The 21,178-nt window shown below is 41.0% G+C and overlaps 1 protein-coding gene across 1 annotated transcript in view; it reads right to left on the bottom strand.

The window, feature by feature from the left end:
• The window catches only part of FBXO16 (F-box protein 16), a 60,096-nt gene that overhangs the window by 26,008 nt on the left and 12,910 nt on the right, over positions 1-21,178 (bottom strand). Inside the window, exons 3-4 of the mRNA XM_055428079.2 lie at positions 15,371-15,406; positions 995-1,201 (exon numbers count right to left, since the gene is read on the bottom strand). Of these exons, the coding sequence (XP_055284054.2) occupies positions 995-1,201; positions 15,371-15,406 (243 nt within the window). The remainder of the gene's footprint in view (positions 1-994; positions 1,202-15,370; positions 15,407-21,178) is intronic.

Raw genomic sequence — 21,178 nt, 5'->3', positions numbered from 1 at the left:
ATAAAGCATATATAATATATTCACAAAATATATAAAATACATAAAGCAAGATTTTAAGTTATACATTTTCTTTTGAGGCTCTGAATACAACAGATTACTCACAAAGGCTTCCTTCCTGAGGTTTCCTTTAATTACATTTTTTTCCCCTTTAGTCATGCCTGGTGGCTTATAGGATCTTAGTTCCCCAAACAGGGATTGAACGTCTGCCTTCAGCAATGAAAGAGCAGAGACTTAACCACTGGACCACCAGGGAATTCCCTCCTTTGAGTAGGAAATGGTTTCCTATAATTTCATATCAGTCTTTTATCTTTCTAGAATTTTTTTCCAGCTAACTGCCCGATTGTCCCAACACCAATTATTAAATAAGTCATCTATCTTACTGCATTCATTAAAAACTTTTTTTTCATTTTATTAATTTTAAAAACTAAAGTTACCATGTGAATGCACAGTAACAGATAATTTCTGGTCTTCCTAGACTATGAAAAGAAATTAACAAAATGACTATCAATTTTATATCTTAAAAAATATACTTGAATACACCATGGAATTACTTGTAAGAAAACAGTGGTCAGATACTTTTCCAACCTGTGAGTACACCTGCCCACTCTGAACTCCTTTAGTCTCACATGCTTCTGTATTTATCACATTAACACCTTATTTCATGCTTTTCTATTTATGAATGGCCTGCACTCTACACTTTAAGTTTTACTGTGGTCCTCTGCTGATGAACTATTATATACATGTGTCTATATTTCCCCAACTGGCTAATTCTGTTTTACGGACACTTAGCGCTGGCTGACCTTTCCTCCCCTTTGAGCACTAAGCGCACAGCCAGACACAGAGAGATGGGGGCCGATCCAAACCGCACAGACTGCACGCAGTGAGCGTCTGGCCGGCGCTTGGTTTTGTCTGCGTGCTTGCTTTTTCTTCCTCAAGGTTCAGCGTTTCCTAGGCTGTCTTTACAGAACACCGAACACCGCTGCTTCACCTGTACCTGTGCACACCGACAAAGGCTTCGGGGGTCCAGGAAAGAAAAGATATATAAAGATAACACCCTTGGGAGCTTGGTAGTAAAATCCAGCGCTTCTGCTGGAATTTTCTCCTGAAGCTTTCGACAGCAGAACTTTTGCTGTGACAGGGAGCAGCGTTCTAACAGGCCTGTCAGGATTCTTCTCCTCTGAGTGTCCGTCCATTTGTCAAACTGGAAAAAAAAAGCAATGTAAAAAAAAAAACAAAACACTCCAGGTTTAGTCTGACACCAGAGATGCATTATGAAAGAGATAAAGAACTGCATAGAAAGTTTAGTAACTTATTCTTAACGAATTGCATGCATTTCTTTCCCTAACAAGTACACCCCACATTTCGCAACCTACCTGTTCTTTCTCACATTTGTGTGTGTGAGCCCAAGCAAGGCTGGTGTGGACACAGACGTGCACCTGACCTCAAAACTTGGAGTTACAGAAAAATTTGGGAGCTGGTCATAGTCATAAACTGAGACTATATGTAGACTTGTAAAATATAGACCTTCTTTAACCTCTGATGGGGCTATATCCCAATTAACCCATCATAAATTGAAAATATCATAAATTAAAAATGCATGTGATACACTTAACCTACCAAACATCCTAGCTTAGCCCAGTCTACCTTAATGTGCTCAGAACGCTTACATGAACCTTGATGCTTGTTGCTGTTGTTTAGTCGCTCAGTCATGTCCAGATATTTTGCGACCCCATGGACTGTTGCCCACCAGGCTCCTGTGTCCATGGGATTCTCCAGGCAAGAATACTGGAGTGGGTTGCCGTGCCCTCCTCCATGGGATCTTCCTGACCCAGGGATCAAACCTGAGTCTCCTGCATTGACAGGGGTATTCTTTATCACTGAGCCACCAGGGAAGCCCTCACATAAACCTACAGTTGGGCAAAATCGTCTACCACAAAGCCTATTTTATAATAAAGTGTTGACTAGTTCATGTAATTTATTGACTACTACACCTGGAGAAGGGAATGGCAACCCACTCCAGTATTCTTGCCTGGAGAGTTCCATGGACAGAGGAGCCTGGTGGGCTACAGCCCATGGGGTCACACAGAGTTGGACACGACTGACGCAACTTAGCATGAACACAAGCACACTGAACGTGAAAACCAGAATGGCTGTCTGGGTGCTGATGGTTTTAGTGTATTTGGCCTGTACTCTTGTGACCAAGTGGCTGACTGGGAGCTGTGGCTCACTGGCTGCCCAGCACCGTAAGAGAGTATCCTACTGCACATGGCTAGCCACCCCTCAAAAACAACCCAAATAAAAAATTTTAAATATGGTTTCCATGGAACGTCTATCACTTTTGCATCACTGTAAAGCCAAAAAGTTGCTAAGCCAAAGCATCTTCAGCCACAGACTGTCCGTACAACCTGAACAGAAGACACCCGGATAGTTAGTCTCCCCCAACAGTTTCTACATGAGCTCATTAGTGATTAAGACTCCAGGACCAGAAACCAGCCTTTGTGTTCACAATTAGAGATAAGGCAATATGAGCAGATATCTCTTAGAAGGGGCATATAGAGGGCTAAAGTCCTGTGTGTGTGTGTGTGTGTGTGTGTGTGTGTGTGTTCTCAGTCACTCACTCTTGTCTGACTCTTTGCTGAGCCCGCTAGGCTCCTCTGTCCATGGAATTTTCCAGGCAAGAATACTGGGATGAGGTGCCATTTGCTATTCCAAGGGATCTTCCCAACCCAGGGATCGAACCTGTGTCTTCTGAGTCTCCTGCATTGGCAGGCAGATACTTTACCACTAGCACCACCTGGGAAGCCCCAGTTAAAGTCCTACTAATATGTAAAATGATTGATATCATTGGAGAGGAAAAGTTGAAAGTAGGACCTGGAAAAAAAAAGAGTGCCAGAGACAGGAAGTACATGCCAAAGCAGTCTGGGGCATGCCAAACAAACGCTTGGGTTACTTCACAGTTTTCCCGAGTGATGACAAAAACCAGTCCCAAGATTAGTGACTGATCAAAGATGAGAATGTGAGAGCTGGCCAAAATCAAAAGAAAGGCTCTTATGGGAACTGTTACCAGCTGAAGGAGCTGTTATCAGAGTCTAAATCTCTGTTTTTCTTCTTTAGTCCATTAGAGAAGAGAAAACAAGGAAGTTTGGGGCTACTTGTACTTTACACGCTATTGCATTTCATCAATAGGTATTTGCTAGTCATTATAAAGTAATCAGAATTTTATAATACTTTAGTTGTAATCATAAAATACATTAACCACCTAAAAAGGCATATAAAGTAAAAAATGTATTTTTGACACACCTTAAGAGGTGGCAAGAATACACAGAAGAACTGTACAATAAAGATCTTCACAACCAAGATAATCATGATGGCGTGATCACTGACCTAGAGCCAGACATCTTGGAATATGAAGTCAAGTGGGCCTTAGAAAGCATCACTACGAACAAAGCTAGTGGAGGTGATGGAATTCCAGTTGAGCTATTTCAAATCCTGAAAGATGATGCTGTGAAAGTGCTGCACTCAATATTCCAGCAAATTTGGAAAACTCAGCAATGGCCACAGGACTGGAAAAGGTCACTCTTCATTCCAATCCCAAAGAAAGGCAATGCCAAAGAATGCTCAAACTACTGCACAATTGCACTCATCTCACACACTAGTAAAATCATGCTCAAAATTCTCCAAGCCAGGATTCAGCAATATGTGAACCGTGAACTTCCAGGTGTTCAAGCAGGTTTTAGAAAAGGCAGAGGCACCAGAGATCAAATTGCCAACATCCGCTGGATCGTGGAGAAAGCAAGAGTTCCAGAAAAACATCTATTTCTGCTTCATTGACTATGCCAAAGCCTTTGACTGTGTGGATCACAATAAACTGTGGAAAATTATGAAAGAGATGGGAATACCAGACCACCTGACCTCCCTCTTGAGAAACCTGTATGCAGGTCAGGAAGCAACAGTCAGAACGGTACATGGAACAACAGACTAGTTCCAAATAGGAAAAGGAGTACATCAAGGCTGTATATTGTCACCCTGCTTATTTAACTTATATGCAGAGTACATCATAAGGAACGCTGGGCTGGAAGAAGCACAAGCTGGAATCAAGATTGCTGGGAGAAATATCAATAACCTCAGATATGCAGATGACACCACCCTTATGGCAGAAAGTGAAGAGGAACTAAAAAGCCTCTTGATGAAAGTGAAAGAGGAGAGTGAAAAGGTTGGCTTGAAGCTCAACATTCAGAAAACTAAAATCATGGCATCTGATTCCATCACTTCATGGGAAATAGATGGGGAAACAGTGTAAACAGTGTCAGACTTTATTTTTTTGGGCTCCAAAATCACTGCGGATGCTGATTGCAGCCATGAAATTAAAAGACGCTTACTCCTTAGAAGGTAAGTTATGACTAACCTAGATAGTATATTAAAAAGCAGAGATATTACTTTGCCAACCAAGGTCCGTCTAGTCAAGGCTATGGTTTTTCCCGTGGTCATGTATGGATGTGAGAGTTGGACTGTGAAGAAAGCTGAGCGCCGAAGAATTGATGCTTTTGAACTGTGGTGCTGGAGAAGACTCTTAAGAGTCCCTTGGACTGCAAGGAGATCCAACCAGTCCATTCTAAAGGAGTGTTCATTGGAGTCCTGGGTGTTCATTGGAGGGACTGATGCTAAAGCTGAATCTCCAATACTTTGGCTACCTCATGCGAAGAGCTGACTCACTGGAAAAGACTCTGATGCTGGGAAGGATTGGGGTCGGGAGGAGAAGGGGACGACAGAGAATGAGATGGCTGGATGGCATCACCGACTCAATGGACATGAGTCTGAGTGAACTCCGGGAGTTGGTGATGGACAGGGAGGCCTGGCGTGCTGTGATTCATGGGGTCGCAAAGAGTTGGACACGATTGAGTGACTGAACTGAACTGAACTGATGACAAGTCAACTTCTTTATAATCATAGGATCTATTTTTCTTAATTAGTTGGAGTACTTTTGATTAAAACCATTCACTGTGGGACTTCCTTGGTAATCCAGTGGTTAAGAATCCACCAGGGCAGGGGATACGGGTTCCATCCCTGGTCTGGGATGATTCCACGTGCTGCAGGGCAAGTAAGCCTGAGAGCCACAACTGCTGAGCCCACATGCCATGGCAACTGAAGCCCAAGCACCCTGGAGCCTCTGCTCTGCAACAAGAGAAGCCACTGCAGTAGGAAGACTGCTCACTGCAAGTAGAGAGGGGTGGTCCCATGCTCACGACAACTAGACAAAGCCCACACACAGCAACGAAGACCCAGCTCAGCCATAAACAAATAAATAAAAAGAATCTGCCTTCCAGTGCAAGGGACCAGGGTTGATGCCTACTCGGGGAACTAAGATCCCACATGCCACAACTAGAGGAAGCCTGTGTGCTGCAACAAAGAGCCAGTGCAGCCAAACAAAGAATTTTAAATCAAACAAAACTATTCACTGTTACCAGATCTATTCAGTGCTCATGAATCTCACTGTGGACACTATCATTCAAGGGGGAGGGGGGAGCTCTAAAATGAAAAACAAAATCAGAAACCTTAACTTACAAATAAGTGAATAAAATGTATTCATGTATGAATGTTCCCAGATTTCCTCTCGGCCTGTTTCTGCACAGTCCATATTTCCAACTAACATAAAAAGAGACTTCTTTCCTTTGGGGATGGATTATTAGAATGATAGAGAATTCAGACCAGAGTGGCAAGGCCCAGGGGAAGGATCAGCCCACGATGCTGCGGTGACCTATAAAACAAGGAGTCAGTGGGGGGCATATGGAGACAGGAAAGCTGCAGGGTTTTGGCTTGAAGGGAGCTTGTGGCGGTTCAGACTGTAACTGCCTTTCCAGCAGTTATACAGTGTGAGAGAACTGGGGAATGAAGAAAGGGGATCTGGTAAGTAGTGTTATGAGTTCTGAATTGGATCCCCTGTGATTTTTTTTGACAGACAACATGAAGATTGGTATTCATCTTTAAAATTACTTTGGGCAGTGCTACGTGCTACTCTGTAGAAACTGAGCTACATGGAGACCCAGGATGATTAGGGTTATGAAAAAATTTTTATGGGATATAATCATCGCTACAGTAAATCAGAAATAACCCCAAATGCCTCACAATAGTGAATCAGCTCAGCAACATGATAAGAGAAAATATGGTATTAAGGATGCATGGGGGCTTTGGGAATGAGGCCATTCAGAGTCTCACTAAGAACCTCTTAATTTCTTCATTTATACACTGAGAATAATTATATCTAAATTTAGAGTTACTGGGAAGATTAAATAAATGAAAATATGTATAAAATTCCTAATAGAGTGTGTGGCTCATTGTAGTCATGATAGCTAATATTATAAACAGTGGTCCCCAACCTTTTTGGCACCAGGGATCAGTTTCATAGAAGAGAATCTTTCCACGGACTGGGGGGACAGGCAGAGAGGGATGGCTTCAGGGTGATTCAAGAGCACTACATTTTGTTGTAGTTCAGTCGCTCAGTCACGTCCGACTCTTTGCAACTCTATGGGCTGCATCCTGCCAGACTTCCCTGTCCTTCGCCATCTCCTGGAGCTGGCTCAAACTCATGTCCTGAGTCAGTGATGTTTTCCTACCATCTGGTCCTCTGCTGTCCCCTTCTCCTGCCTTCAATCTTTCTCAGAATCAGGGTCTTTTCAAATGAATCAGTTCTTCGCATCAGGTAGCCAAAGTACTGGAGTTTCAGCTTCAGCATCAGTCCTTCCAGTGAACACTCAGGACTGACTTTCTTCAGGATTGACTGGTTTGATCTCCTTGCAGTCCAAGTGACTCTCAAGAGTCTTCTCCAACACCACAGTTCAAAAGCATCAATACTTCATCACTCAGCCTTCTTTATGGTTCAACTCTCACATCCATACATGACTACTGAAAAAACCATAGGATTACATTAATTGTGCACTTTATTTCTAATGCAATGCCACTGCTGATCTGATGGGGGGTACCAACGGGTCTGTGGCCCAGATTATAAAATATCATAGTGATGTTAAAAATAATAAGGGGTAAATCATTGGATATGCAAATAATTAAATTGCAAAGCATAAAGTTACCATGTTTGTACATTAACAAGGACAAGAAGCACATTTGGAAGGATTGAGTTCAGCTCAATTATTTTCATGATGCCCAGAAGAAGAGAACAGGCTCAGATTGAGGAACACTGATTTAGAATGAATATAAAAGAACATTAGGATTATAAAGTGCTGAAGAAATCTATAAAAGAAAACATTCAAACCTTTCCCTCTAGAGATTAAAAAGATAATTACATTGGTTTCTCATTTATTTCCCTGATTATAACAGTCAAAGATCATTTATATTTGGCTTTGATAGGTGTTCTTTGCCTCGGGGGTTTCTCCTTTCTAATTGTGCTTATTTAGTCTAACAGAAAATGAATTTGCATTCCTTGAACTCCTACCAGTTGAAGGTGGGTAGATGACTGAGAAGAATGCTTAACAGCTGGGGAAAATCCCCTTGGAATTTAAAAGGTGCTGGGAATAATCCAAAAAGTAGATAATCCATGGAAGAATTAACTGTACATGAATTTGGTAATCGCCCAGTATCTTTCTCTTTTTCTAAAAAATTTCTAAATTGAAGCACTGTTATTTTACAATGTTTTAGGTAGATAGCATACACACACACACACACACACACACACACATTCTGTTTTAGATTCTTTTCCATTGTAGGATATTATAAGATATTGGATATAGTTCCTTGTGCTATAGAGTAGGTTCCTGTTTTTTTTAATCTATTTTATATATAGTAGTATATGTATCTATCCCACAGCTCTTGCTTCAGCTCTTCAAGAAAAAAGAGCCATAACATCATAGCCAGGGATCTAATGTGTGAGACAGGGGAGCAGCTAGGACCATTTTCTTATCCTGGTAGCGTGTACGATACCTCATTTTACAGTTAGTTCCTTTTTATATCATATATAATTAATATACGACATTGTGCTATATTATTTTATGCTATACTATCTTAAATGGCCATCACTGGTGACTCAGTGGAAAAGAATACGCCTGCCAAGCAGGAGACAGGGGGTCAATCCCCAGGTCAGGAAGATCCCTTGAAGAAGGAAATGGAAACTGGCTCCAGTATTCTTGCCTGGGAAATCACATGGACAGAGGAGCCTGGTGGGCTTTCAGTACACAGGGTCTTAGTGACTAAACAGCAACAATACTATCTTATATCATATCATAATTATATTTTATAGTTACTTTTAATGCCTTTAGGGATTTCTTGACAATAGGATTGTGAAAATCCCATTTTCAGAGTAGTTGTTACAAGGATTTTTGCTGCACTTTCAAGATATGAGGACAATTGCTAGGGCATCAGTGCCACTCATCTCACACCAAATGGCAAGGAAAGGAAAGTTCTCAGGCAGTGAGGTCAAGATAAAGGAAGAGGCTTGTTATTTTTTGCTTTTTGGTTATAATATCTTGGGCTTCCCTGGTGGTTCAGCTGGTAAAGAATCTGTCTGCAATGTGGGAGACCTGGGCTTGATCCGTGGGTTGAGACGATCCCCTGGAGAAGGAAATGACAACCCACTCCAATATTCTTGCTTGGAAAATCCCATGGACAGAGGAACTTGGTGGGCTACAGTTTATGGGGTCTCAAAAGACTCAGACACAACTGAGCATGCACACGTTGCTAACTATAAAATACTTTTTGGACTGTCTATTATTGAATAGGTTTCACATTATATCTTGCCCCTTACTATCCAGGTTGTTTTAAAAAGTGACTTTACTTCTAATATGAGATTGAGCTTTAAAGCCAATACTTGAGTCCTACAATGAAAATCCCAAGTAATGCTAAGTTTAACAGTCAGTATCCTTGGGCTTCCCTGGTGGCTCAGTGGTAAAGAATCTACCTGCCAATGCAGGTGACATGGGTTTGATCCCTGATCTGGGAAGATCCTACATGCGGCGGAGCAACTAAGCCCGTGTGCCACAACTACTGAGCCTGTGTTGATCCCACATGCCACAGCTTAAACGAGAAGGCTCTAGAGCCCATGCTCTGCAAAAGGAGAAGCCATGGCAATGAGAAGCTTGCACACCACAACCAGAGAAAATCCTGTGCAGCAAGGAAGACCCAGCACAGCCATGAATAAAGGAAAATTAAAAAACCTGTATCCTTACTTCTCTCCTTTCTTCTTTATTGAAAATGCATTCCTTATGCTATCTGTTATGTTGTTCATAAAACACACAGACAAAAAAAGCCTAAAACCTAAAATGGAGAGAGAAAACTGAATAAAAATAAACTGGAAATATCCCCTTCAAACTTAATTCATGTGGCTTTCATGAAGGTATGAAGATTACCATCTGATCTAGTGAATTTATGGAATAAGTTTGTCGTTAGGCAAAAGACAAAAACCAGTGAGTATCATTTATTCATTTTGAAAATATTTATTAAATGCCTGATAGCATCAAGCAATGTACAACAAGGAGCATGGTAAAACCATGCCTGACCCTGTAGTTTGGCTGATTGGAGTAGAGAGATAATTAGTGATCTTTGCAAATATCAGTGACCTTTGAAATATATGCTTCTATTAGTTATGGTAAAAGAAAAGAATTAACAAGATCTTTTTAAAAGTTTGAAGACCTTGAATTTTATCCAGGGTGATATTAAAAATGTTTAACAACTGGCAATGCTACCAACCAATCAAAATAGTCAGCCATACCAACGAATTCTGCCTGAACATTAGCTCTAGTTATATTAATTTAGGGATTTCCACTCATAGTAAGTAGAATGAAAATGCAAATATAGTCATTTAAAATATGTCTCTTTTTATTTTATCTATTTGCTTTTTTTGTCTCTTTTTTAAGTTGTTGGTAACAAAGTTAGTTAGCTTAAAAACACAAATACAATATGAGAAAAACTTAGCTAGATTTTAAATTTTGGGTATTTTTAATTTTGTCACTTTTAGTGAATTTACTTTGTAAAATTTTATTATTATTTTGAATAGGTATTACCTTCACATGATTAAAAACATTCACAAGATTAAAAATTCAAAAGACACAAAAGGATTTCCAGGTAAGAGTCTCTTCCATCCTTCAGACAGTTTTCCTGAATGAAGGAAATCAATATTGCCCCTTTTCTTGTAAAAGTAAAGTGAAGTCGACCAGTCGTGTCCAACTCTTTGTGACCCCACGGACTGTAACCTGCCAGGCTCCTCTGTCCATGGAGTTTTCCAGGCAAGAATACTGGAATGGGTTGCCATTTCCTTCTCCAGGGGATATGTAAAGTCTTCCAGAAACACTGTGTACATGACTTTTTTTTCTTCTTTAGGTTAGTAAATCTCCTTAGACTGGAGCTTGTAGACCAGCACAGAAAAGAAGTGGTGACTAAATCAGACAAACAAGAACAGTAAGATACAGCGCTTTATCTTAGTCTTAGTGGGATGGATTGAATGTTTATGTCACCCCTAAATTGAAACCCTAACCCTATGGTAATGACACAGGGAGGTGGGTGGGGCCTTTGAGAGGATTAGGTCATGAGGGAGAGCATTCATATACGGGACTGCGAGCATGCATGCTCAGTCGTTCAGTTGTGTCTGGCTCTTTGCAACCCCGTCGTGGACTATAGCCTGCCAGGCTCCTCTGTCGATGGAATTTCCCAGGTAAGAATACTGGAGAGGGTTGCCACTTCCTACTCCAGGGGATATTCCTGACCCAGAGGGCGAACCCGAGTTTCCTGATTGGCAGGCGGATTCTTTACCACTGAGCCACCAGGGAAGCCCTCATGAATGGGTTTAGTGTCCTTTGTTAAAGAGACTACAGCGTGACCTGTTATCCCTTTCGTTGTGTGAAGACACATGGAGAGTCTCTGAGCCAGAAAGAGGTTCCCAGTAGACACCGAGTCTGCTCGCACCTTGACCTTGGACTTTCCAGCCTCTAGAGCTACGAGAAATAAATTTTCTGCTGTTTATAAGCTCCCGCTGCCACCAGTGTTTTGTTATAGCACCTGGAATGGACTAAGACATACGGGAAAATGAATCTCAGTAACTCCCAGGGTATCAGTATCAGGATCAGTTCAGTCACTCAGTCGTGTCCGACTCTTTGCGACCCCATGAACCGCAGCACGCCAGGCCTCCCTGTCCATCACCAACTCCCAGAGTCCACCCAAACCCACGTCCATCGAGTCAATGACGCCATCCAACCATCTCATCCTCTGTTGTCCCCTTCTCCTCCTCCCCTCAATCTTTCCCAGCATCAGGGTCTTTTCAAATGAATCAGCTCTTTGCATCAGGTGGCCAAAGTATTGAAGCTTCAGCTTCAACATCAGTCCTTCCAATGATCACCCAAGACTGATCTCCTTTAGGATGGACTGGTTGGACCTCTCCAAGGGACTCTCAAGAGTCTTCTCCGACACTACTGTTCAAAAGCATCAATTTTTCAACGCTCCGCTTTCTTTATAGTCCAACTCTCACATCCATACATGACCATTGGATAAACCATAGCCTTGACTAGACAGACCTTTGTTGGCAAAGTAATGTCTTTCTTTTTGATATGCTGTCTAGGTTGCTCATAACTAGGGTAAGATATTCTGTTTACTGCTATATTCTGGGACAAAGATGCTCCCTTAAAAGGAAAGAAGGCTTTGACAGTATGCTTTAAAGATGGACTATTTCAAGTTCATTATATACATCTAGAGTTAAAGAAATACAAGTATAATTTTTTAACAGGGATCCTGATTTGTTTTTTAAATTAAGGTACAATTCATATGCCACAACACCCAGCATTTTAGTATATTCACAAGGCTATAAAGCCATCACTACTGTCTAATTTCAGAACGTTTTCATTACCCCCCAAATAAATTCCATACCCATTACAGTCAGTCACTCCTCCCCTGCTCCCTGGCCCCTAGAAACCACTCATCTATTTTCTGTCTGTATGGATTTGTCTGTTTTGAATATCTCATGTAAATGGAATCATATACTAGGTGGCTTCGGTGTCTGGTTTCTTTCACTCAGCACACTATGTTCAAAGTTTATCTATGTTGGAGCATATATCAGTACTTCATCCTTTTTTCTTGCCCATGCTTTTAAAAATTTATGGCAAAATTTATGTATTACAAAATTTATCATTTTAACCATTTTTAAGTGTACAGTTCAGTGACATGAAGCACACTCACATTGTTGTGCAACATCCCCACCATCTGTCTGAAGAACTGTTTTTAAAACTCAAGCTGAAACTCTGTACCCGTTAAATAACGTCCCTATTTCTTCATAACCTCTATTTTACTTTCTTTCTCTGTGAATGTGCCTATTCTAAGAACTTCATAAAAGTGGAATCATACAATATTGGTGCTTTTGTGTCTGGTTTATTTCACGTAGCACAAGGTCTTCAAAGTTCATTCATGTGAGTAGCTTGAAACAGAGCTGCCTTTCAGTTTAAGGCTGGATACTACTCCATTGTTTTCAGTTTAAGGCTGAATACCATTCCATTGTTTTCAGTTTAAGGCTGAATACTACTCCATTGTTTTCAGTTTAAGGCTGAATACCATTCCATTGTTTTCAGTTTAAGGCTGAATACCATTCCATTGTTTTCAGTTTAAGGTGGGATACTACTCCATTGTTTTCAGTTTAAGGCTGGATACTACTCCATTGTTTTCAGTTTAAGGCTGGATACCACTCCATTGTTTTCCTTTTAAGGCTGGATACTACTCCACTGTTTTCAGTTTAAGGCTGGATACTACTCCATTGTTTGGACAGACCCCATTTTGTTTACCTATTTCTCACCAAACGGACGTGTGGGTGTTTACATTTCTGACGATTCTGAACAATGTCACTATGAACATTCAGTTCAGTTCAGTTCAGTTCAGTCGCTCAGTCGTGTCCGACTCTCCGCAACCCCAGGAATCACAGCACGCCAGGCCTCCCTGTCCATCACCAACTCCCGGAGTTCACTCAAACTCATGTCCACAGAGTCGGTGATGCCATCCAGCCATCTCATTCTCCGTCGTCCCCTTCTCCTCCTGCCCCCAACCTTTCCCAGCATCAGAGTCTTTTCCAGTGAGTCAACTCGTCGCATGAGGTGGCCAAAGTATTGCAGTTTCAGCTTTAGCATCAGTCCCTCCAATGAACATCCAGGATTGATCTCCTTTAGAATGGACTGGTTGGATCTCCTTGCAGTATAAGGGACTCTCAAGAGTCTTCTCCAACACCACAGTTCAAAAGCATCGATTCTTCGGTGATCAGCCTTCTTCACAGTCCAACTCTCACATCCATACATGACCACGGGAAAAACCATTGCCTTGACTAGACGGACCTTGGTTGGCAAAGTAATGTCTCTGCTTTTTAATATACTATCAAGGTTGGTCATAACTTTCCTTCCAAGGAGCAAGCGTCTTTTAATTTCATGGCTGCAATCAGCATCTGCAGTGATTTTGGAGCCCAAAAAAACAAAGTCTGACACTGTTTCCACTGTTTTTCCATCTATTTCCCATGAAGTGATGGGACCAGACGCCAGGATCTTTGTTTTCTGAATGTTGAGCTTCAAACCAACCTTTTCACTCTCCTCTTTCACTTTCATCAAGAGGCTTTTGAGTTCCTCTTCACTTTCTGCCATAAGGGTAGTGTCATCTGCATATCTGAGGTTATTGATATTTCTCCCAGCAATCTTGATTCCAGCTTGTGCTTCTTCCAGCCCAGCGTTCCTCATGATGTACTCTGCATAGAAGTTAAATAAGCAAGGTGATAATATACAACCTTGACGTACACCTTTTCCTATTTGGAACCAGTCTGTTGTTCCATGTCCAGTTCTAACTGTTGCTTCCTGACCTGCATACAGGTTTCTCAAGAGGCAGGTCAGGTGGTCTGGGATTCCCATCTCTTTCAGAATGTTCCACAGTTTATTGTGATCCACACAGTCAAAGGCTTTGGCATAGTCAATGAAGCAGAAATAGATGTTTTTCTGAAACTCTCTTGCTTTCTCCATGATCCAGCGGATGTTGGCAATTTGATCTCTGGTTCCTCTGCCTTTTCTAAAACCTGCTTGAACATCTGGGAGTTCACGGTTTACATATTGCTGAAGCCTGGCTTGGAGAATTTTGAGCATGACTTTGCTAGCGTGTGAGATGAGGGCAATTGTCCGGTAGTTTGAGCATTCTTTGGCATTGCCTTTCTTTGGGATTGGAATGAAGACTGACCTCTTCCAGTCCTGTGGCCACTGCTGAGTTTTCCAAATCTGCTGGCATATTGAGTGCAGCACTTTCACAGCATCATCTTTCAAGACTTGTAATAGCTCAACTGGAATTCCATCACCTCCACTAGCTTTGTTAGTAGTGATGCTTTCTAAGGCCCACTTGACTTCACATTCCAAGATGTCTGGCTCTAGGTCAGTGATCACGTTATCGTGACTATCTTGGTCGGGAAGATCTTTTTTGTACAGTTCTTCTGTGTATTCTTGCCACCTCTTCTTAATATCTTCTGCTTCTGTTAGGTCCATACCATTTCTGAACAATGTCACTATGAACATTAGTGTACACATTTTTGTATGACCATGTTTCCAGTTCTCTTGGGTGGAAGAGACTCTCAATGAGACTGTAGAGGAATTTGATGAGTAATACGCATTAGCCAGAGATGGACAGAGTAAGTCCCCTCATACAAACATTTGAGTTTCGAACTTTCAAAGATGCGAATGTGTGTTCGCATGTCCAATCACATTAGTTTACCTGTCTGGCATGCACGGTCATGTGTGTCCATCCTCTGCAAGTGGCTGTGCTTTTGTGTACTCTATAGTACAGTAGGGCAGGTTTTTAATTTCAAGCCCAGGATGTCTGGAAGCAAGCTTACAAACAGCAGGATGTAGCCAATTGTGTTAGTTGGGTACCAAGGCTAACTTTGTTGGATTTATGATCAAATTGGACCTATAAATTCGCTTTTGGAACAGAATGTATTCATACATAGTGGAGTTACTGTACTTTGATCATGGACAATGGTCATTGAGACTGTGTTTCCTTTGAGGAAGTGTGAAAGTAACTTAGATATGGATATACAGATACATAGATTTATATACATTCCTTTGTTAATGTTCTCTTTCATTACGGTTTATTCCAGGATACTAAATATAGCTCCCTGTGCTATACAGTAGGACATTGTTGCTTAGCCACTCTAAATGTAACAGCTTGCATCTACCAACCCCAAACTCCCAGTCCATTGCTCCCTCCTCTCCTCCCACTTGGCAACCACAAGTCTGATCTCTATGTCTGTGAGTCTGTTTCTGTTTTGAGGGTAGGTTCATTGGTGCCACAGTTTAGATTCCACATATAAGTGATATTCGTATGATGTTTGTCTTTCTCTTTCTGACTTAGAATCAAGTATACTTTAAATAGTTACCCATTTTCCAAGCAGAGCTCTTCTTTCTTCAAATACCTACAATTAAAAAAAAAAGATGGAATGATTTCATATTTCGCGGTTCAAAATACCCATTAAAAAGACACCTTTAGGACTTTCCTGGTGGTCCCGTGGTTAAGTATCTGCCTGCCAATGCAGGGGACATGGACTCAATCCTTGGTTCCAAAAGATTCCACATGGCTCGGTGCAACTAAGCACATGTGCTACAAGTGCTGAAACCTGCATGCCCTAGAGCCCCTGCGCCCCAACAAGAGAAGCCACCATAACGAGAAGCCTGCTTACTGCAGCCACAGAGTGGCCCCTTCTTGCCGAGACTAAAGCCTGCGCACATCAATGAAAACCCAGCACAATCAAAAATAAAATAAATAAATCTTAAAAAAGACATCATTAAAGGATCAATCACTAAATATTGACAGTCTTTTCCATTTTATCAACTGAGTATAAAGAGACAGATTTTGTACTGGAAAGGGTAACTTTATTTAAAACTTGGGCAACTTTCTTTTTTCTCAGTTTCTCCAAGTGAATCAATTCATCTTAAAGAATAAATAACTTTTTAAAGGCAAGAAGTAAGAAAGGAATGGAACTAATAAAGTGGAATCACTTTTGGAATTTGAAAGATGATGACAAAACTGACAAAGGAAAAATAGGAAAACGGAGAACCTCCCTCCACATATTTCAGCATTACTAGTATTAGAACTTGTGCAATTTATGAGTGAGCAGCTCTGTTTTTTTATTTCATGAGTTCACCTATCAGTGGGTGTGCATTACATGTATGTTTGAATATGTGCGCCTCTGGGCCTATAGCTCAGTGTTTATCTGTACAGGTTTGTTGTTATATACCATCGAGGATAGAAATTATGTCTTATTCACCTTGACGTCTCCACTGCAGAGTGCTGTGCATGGCATATTACAGATGCTCAAGCTTGCTGGAAGGAATGAATGAATATGCTTGTGACAAATGAATATCCTTTGGATGTATTGCTACCATGTGAGTGTATTTACATGTTAGTGGAGAGGTGTTTTCCTGAGCTCCAGTCATTTGTGTTTCTATCTGAATGGGTGAGGAAGGGACAACTAGAGTGAGAAGGTCTGGCAGAGGAGGGCGATCTGGAGCCAGGAAGCAAGAGACAGCAGGAAACAGGTGTGACTGTCTCTCTCACGCCCACACTGCACTCTGTCGGCTTTCAAAACTGGGCTCCATGTTTTTCCCTTCCTCTTGGCACTTTCTAAATTCTCTCTCACTGTCAGAACATTCCTGTTTAGAAACTAGCTCAGGCCTATTTCTTCCCTTTTGAGGAGGAGGATGAGGAGCTGGTTTCATGCTTCCAACAGATCTGTTTTCCTTCTTTTTTTAGACTCTCAAATTCTGCTTTCAAAGGGCAGGCAAAATGGAGACTGAAATAATTGATTCAACAACAACCTCAAGGCCTGTAAAATGCCTTCTTTGCTACTAACCAGGGAATATCATATATCACAGGTAGATACTTTTTATACTTTAGAGAAGAAAAAGAATACCATTTTCTCCTCCCTCCTAATTAACTGCCCCCTGGGCTACTAGGACCCTCAAATAACAGTGACAGATAATCTCAGAATTTCTAGATGAAAATAGGGGATTTGGTCCAGTGGTCCACTGGTTAAGACTCTGTGTTCCCACTGTAGAAGGCGAGGGTTTGATCCCTGGTTGGGCAATTAAGGTCCCACAGGCCAGTGTTGTGGTCACAACAAGCAAACAAAGAAAAAGAAAATAGAAGAGAATCTATAAAATAAAATAAAATAAAAACCTACAGAATTTTTCAGAAGACTGAAAAATCAGGATTCAGGGCTTTCATGGTTGTCCAGGGGTTAAGAATCTGCCTGCCAGTGCAGGACATACGGGTTCCATTCCTGGTCAGGGAAGATTCCACATGCCTTGGGACAAGGCCAAGCCAGTGATCCACAGCTATTGATCTTGCACGTCCTAGAGTCCACGTACTGCAGCTAGAGAGTAGCCCCCACTCGCTGCAACTATAGAAAGCCCTCGTGCATCAATGAAGACTCAGTGCAGCCAAGAAAAAACAAACAATAACAAAAAAAAGAGAAAAATCAGGATTCACACATTTCCTGAACCGTTCTCTTATGTCTAACAAAATCCTATCAAGCATCTAATTCCCCTCCCAAGTCTCGGGCACCAGCATTTTTCTGGTACCCACTGGTATCACTCTTCCCAACTCCTCCTCCACTTGCAGCCTATGCTCCACTTGGCCTTTCTAGGATTTGCTATTGCCCACCAGGTGATTCTGTTCATTTTCGCTTCCCAGGTAGATTACAGCTACTTTCCCTTATATGATCCACAGGTTCCAGGGGAGGCTCTCAACAAAACACTTGCTGACTGAACAACAAGAGATTCAGATGTCATAGAATTTTAGGGCTAAAAGGAATCTTAAGATCTTTTTGTTCAATTTTTCTGTTTTAGAGAGGATAAGCAGAGGCCCAAAGGGTTACCTTTATAGATTTTAAAGAAAAATCATTGGTTTCAGACTGTATGTTCAGCTGAATAATATACTTGGTTCCTCACTAGAAAGCCATGCGGTGCAAGCATGCTTAGTCATGTCCAACTCTTGGAGACCCCATGGACTATAGCCCGCCAGGCTCCTCTGTCCATGGGATTTCCCAGGCAAGAATACTGGAGTGGGTTGCCATTTTCTACTGAGGGGAATCTTCCTGACCCAGGGATCAAACCCATGTCTCTTGCATGTCCTGCATTGACAGGCAGATTCTTTATCACTAACACCTAGGAAACCCTGCTAGAACCATGGTCTTTCTATTCTGACCCCCAACCTTGATCTTCCTTTTTCTGACCTCAGGCCCTACATTCTCAATGAATTGTTGCCCATGGTTTGACCTGACAGTGGGGAAAAAAAAACAATTAGGTCCCAGGATGACAACCTCCTTTCAAAAGGAGGTTGGGAGGACCATTGTGGTGTCCAGAAGGCATCAGAAAGAAAGGGGCACTGACTTGAAGGGGTGTGGAGAGTCAGCAAGAAAGTGGCAGGGGGATTTCCCTGGTGGTCTAGTGGCTAAGACTCCAAACTCCCTATGTAGGGGGCCCGAGCTCCATCTCTGGTCAGGGAACTAGATTCCACATGCTGCAACTAAAAAGATTCCACACGCCGCATCTAGAGATCCTGCGTGCCGTAATGAAGACCCAGTGCAGTCAAATAAAGTAAAATAAATATTTAGATAAATAAATAGTAAATAAAGTCAGTCATTGATAATAAAATAAAATAAAGAGGGTGGGAGATAGGGTCTTTAGAGGGCCAATGACCAAGTCTAAGCAGAGTCCAAATAAATCCAGTTCTTCACCAAAAGGCGATTAGAGTCAGGTAGGAACTGATAGGCATGAGGGGCAGAAAGAGAAACACTAGACAAACTCAGATCTGCTTCTGACTCTACCCTTGACAAGAAGTATAATTTGGAACAAATTATTTAACTGTCAGGTCCTCAGGCAGACTCAGAATCTTCTAGTCTCTGGTTGGGAGCAAGTCTTCATTCCAAGGATTTGCAATCAGATTTTTGATTTTAAAAAACTGGAAGAGGGTTGAAGGGATAAATTGGAAGTTTGGGATTAACATATACAAACTGCTATATATAAAATAAATAACCAACAAGGACCTACTTGTAGTACATACACTACTCAATACAGTGTAATCACCCATAAGGGAAAGAACATGAAAAAGAATAGATATATATATGTATAACTGAATCACTTTGCTGTACACTTGAAACTAACACAACATTGTAAATCAGCCATACTTCAATTAAAATTAAAAAAGAGCCCGGAAACAGTATCACTTCAAGTGGAAAACATTAGAGAGAATCGTCTTTGCTTGCAGAATGCTGCAGTTTGTTTACATCACAGTTTACTAAGAGCCTGCTGTTAAGTCAAAATCCCATGGTTGTTATTTTAGTCTGTTGACACTGTGGTTGCATATTTCACCATGTGACATCATTACCATGGAGGCGTAAGACATTTTGGGGCTCCTAAATTATGACCGATGGATGGTGGTTAGGTCCTTTTTCTCAGAACACCCTTTTAACTACATGTGTACTGTACTACGTGTGTGAACCATATTAAAAAAAAAAAAAGAAATGTTGATCACTTTCAATTAAAACACTAGATGGAAAAAAATCCTACACTAGACAGCAAAGAAATACATACTTATAAAACATTCCTCCTCTCAGAATTTTCACAAGGCCTGAATTATTTTGTAATCTGATGATGCTATAATTTTGGCATCTACATTTGAATTCAACCTCTCTGCTTAAAGCCTCTTGTGAAGTTAAACTCCTAAGAGGTTTATTTTAGACTGAAACCGTTTCATATTTCTCATTTCACTACAGAATAAAAAAAAGGCAAAATTGAAACAAAAACCAGGGACTTCCCTAGTGGTACAGTGTTTAAGACTCAGTGCTTGCAATGCAGGGTGCATGGGTTCTATCCCTGGCCTTCAAACTAAATTCCCATATGCTGTGCAGTATGGCCAAAATAAAAAAAGAGGACCTCAAAATTACACTGATCATTGGCAAATGCCCTGTTGTAGAAGTGTAGAAAAGCCCTTGAAGTTATCATATGGACATGGTCTGCCCAGCTATAAACTTGGGCATCTATTTTTAACCCCTTTCACACAATCAGAATGTTAGACCTGGAAGGGACCTTTGAGGTCATCTGATCCAAGCCACTCAATTTCCAAAGGCAGGTAGTAAAGATCAGAGGCATAAGAGACTCATTGAAGTCAAGCAGGAGATTATTTAGTGCAGCTGATCTGGAACCTGTGTTTTTCAATTCTCAGCATTACTGTTCTTGGCTCGCTTTCACTTATATTTGTTTTTTAAATTGTTAAATATCATTGTACTGTATACAGTAAAAAACAAAAACTCTCTCTTCTAACAGACTTCCCTCCCACTCTTCCATGTTGTCCAACCTTTTAGGGGAAACCACTATTGATAGTTGGGCTTCTCTGGTGGCTCAACTGATAAAGAACCCACCTGCCAATGCAGGAGACATAAAGAGACATGGGTTTAAACCCTGTGATGGGAAGATTCCCTGGAGGAGGGCATGGCAACCCACTCTAATATTCTTGCCTGGAAAATTCCATGGATAGAGGAGCCTGGAGAGCTACAGTCTATGGAGTTGCAAACAGTTGGACAAGACTGAGAACATGTGCACACACTATTAACAGTTTGCTGTATACATGTGCAAATTCCACATGTGTGTCCAAGTACTGATACATTCATTCACATACATATAGGTATATACACGGGCCAAGATTTTTGTGTGTGTTATATTTAATTTTTATTGAATTAAAATTGACATATAATATAATTTTAGTTTCAGGTGTACAACATAGTGATCTGACAGTTTTTTTAATTTTAATTATTTTTTTATCGAAGGATTCTGCTTTACAGAATTTTGTTGTTTTCTGTCAAATCTCAACATGAATCAGCCATAGGTATACAAATATCCCCTCCCTTTTGAACCTCCCTCCCTATCCCACCCCTCTAGGTTGATACAGAGCCCCTGTTTGAGTTTCCTGAGCCATACAATAGATAGGCAAATTCCCACTGCCTATCTGTTTTACGTATGGTAGGCTAAGATTTTTGAAAATACTTTTACTACAAACTAGAACCTAACTAAACCAAAATAAAAATGAGGAAGGGAATAAAATGGGAGTTCTGAACAACAAAATAAATATCATTTCTAATAGAAATTGTTATTTCTCTTATCATTGCTCGTCTAGAAATTATCATGAA

This window comes from Moschus berezovskii, chromosome 7, assembly GCF_049115385.1.
Source record: "Moschus berezovskii isolate FMDL1 chromosome 7, NW_MosBer_1.0, whole genome shotgun sequence".
In the NCBI taxonomy this organism is placed as follows: domain Eukaryota; kingdom Metazoa; phylum Chordata; class Mammalia; order Artiodactyla; family Moschidae; genus Moschus; species Moschus berezovskii.
Note: the sequence above shows the minus strand (reverse complement) of the source record. Positions and strands in the feature narration are given on the sequence as shown.